The following is a 1,910-nucleotide window of genomic DNA, read 5'->3' on the forward strand; positions in this document are numbered from 1 at the left end:
GCAGTCAATGTTATAATGGTGCCCTCTGGTGTCTCAGTCACAAATTGCCATTTAATGCCACCAAACCAAACCCAGAAGACTCTTGATTAACCAACCATATGGACTAATTTATCTAATAAGACTGGAAAAATGTGTTTAGATGAAAACCCAACCCCAAAGTAAGCATCTTGAAATAAGTGGCTTCATCCAAGGGCAGCGAAGACTGTGGGACAATCTAGGAAGGAATTTTCACATTGACTTCTGAAAGCTTGAGCTCTCTTGAAATCTGATTGCTTAAAAATACAAAGAATGCAACTTGAAAATAAATATATTCACAATCTGTAGAGTTACAGTCTCCTTATGACCCCAACGCCCTTGGGAGTGCCCAAGAAACTCAACGAGTCTTTAAAATGCCATAATGTCATATTATCTGCACCATGAACATAGTATACTCCAAAAAGAAAGAAATTCTTTAACCAGTGTCCTACAAATCTCCATGTGGACTTGCTTGCATTTTTCTGGATCATTTTCATTCTTCTTACCCTAACCTCAAAGTTCTTAACAAAATACACTCATGGCTGGGCGTGGTGGCTCACGCCTGTAATCCCAGCACTTTGGAAGGCCGAGGTGGGTGGATCACTTGAGGGTCAGGAGTTCAAGACCAGCCTGGCCAACATGGTAAAACCCTGTCTCTACTAAAAATACAAAAATTAGCTGGGCACAGTGGTGGGCACCTGTAATCCCAGCTACTCGGGAGGCTGAGGCAAGAGAATCGCTTCAACCTGGGAAGCGGATGCTGCAGTGAGCAAAGAACACGCCAATGCACTCTAGCCTGGGCAACAGTGTGAGATGCGGCCTCAAAAACAAAAAACAAAAAACAAACAAAAAACTACCCACTCATGTTTGAGCAAACAAAGAGGTAAATATACACACATTCCACTACACAGATCTGTACACTTGCAAGCACATTGACTAGAGATACACGAGTGGTAGAAGTAGTGAATGTAATTAAAAAGGGTCTACCTGGTCACTTTTATGGGTAAAAATAGTAAGACCCAAAGATATTATTCTGTGCTAATATTAAAGAATCTATAGATTAAAATTCATTGGCTTCAAGTAAAAAAGGTCGTATTTGTTTTCAGGCCCGAATGTGTAAAGCACTAAAATGAAGACTGTAGCTCTCTAAATGCCAGCTGAATACTTTCAGGTGGGGTGTAGGAGAAGAATTTAAGGCAATCCAGTAGCTAAGATATTTCCAATTAAAGTTTTATCTTTCAGAGCATGCTCTATTTCCTTCTCTTCAATCTTGAAAAACACCTGTAAAGAAAAGAAAAGGATTTTTCACACTGGAGAACTCATAAAAGCAAAGTTGTCAGTACACAAACTTATACCATATTAAACTTTTCTCACAAAAGACAAAAGTCTCTACTACTTTTTTTTTTCCAATGGCCTGAAAAAATATTCATATCACACTCCCATCTTTATACACCTTAAACCTTACCTAACAAAAATCGACCTGTTTAACTAATTGTGGTCATCTCGTTTAACAATAAACCTTTACTTTAGCATCACTCTACAAAATAGAACAATTAAAAACTGTCACAAAAAAGCAGTTGTACCTTTGTCAAACGGGTTTCCTTGTTTCTCTTTAATCCTAAAATGCCCCTGGCTTCCAAGAGCCCTGAAAGTGACAAACACTCTGACTGGTCCACAGCTGCCACCTGCTGTTTGCGACAGACTTTACTGTAGGCTTCATATAACTGGTAGGAAACAAGGGAGAACAAATGCTGCTTAAAAGTCACATTGCTTATAGCCTTTAATCTTTTTTTTTTTTTTTTTTTTGAGACGGAGTCTAGCTCTGTCGCCCAGGCTGGAGTGCAGTGGCCGGATCTCAGCTCACTGCAAGCTCCGCCTCCCAGGTTTACGCCATT

General features: G+C 39.7%; 1 protein-coding gene across 2 annotated transcripts in view; it reads right to left on the bottom strand.

Moving 5' to 3' along the window:
* Nucleotides 1-238: 238 nt before the first annotated feature.
* CDC6 (cell division cycle 6) overlaps nt 239-1,910 on the bottom strand; it is a 21,217-nt gene continuing 19,545 nt past the window's right edge. Inside the window, exons 11-12 of one of the 2 annotated variants that reach the window (XM_011998950.1) lie at nt 1,599-1,739; nt 239-1,296 (exon numbers count right to left, since the gene is read on the bottom strand). In XM_011998950.1, the coding sequence (XP_011854340.1) occupies nt 1,207-1,296; nt 1,599-1,739 (231 nt within the window). In that variant the 3' untranslated portion in view covers nt 239-1,206. The remainder of the gene's footprint in view (nt 1,297-1,598; nt 1,740-1,910) is intronic. The other variant, XM_011998951.1, reaches the window with a different exon arrangement.

The sequence above is a fragment of the Mandrillus leucophaeus genome, unplaced genomic scaffold (assembly GCF_000951045.1).
Source record: "Mandrillus leucophaeus isolate KB7577 unplaced genomic scaffold, Mleu.le_1.0 Scaffold58, whole genome shotgun sequence".
NCBI classification, from domain to species: domain Eukaryota; kingdom Metazoa; phylum Chordata; class Mammalia; order Primates; family Cercopithecidae; genus Mandrillus; species Mandrillus leucophaeus.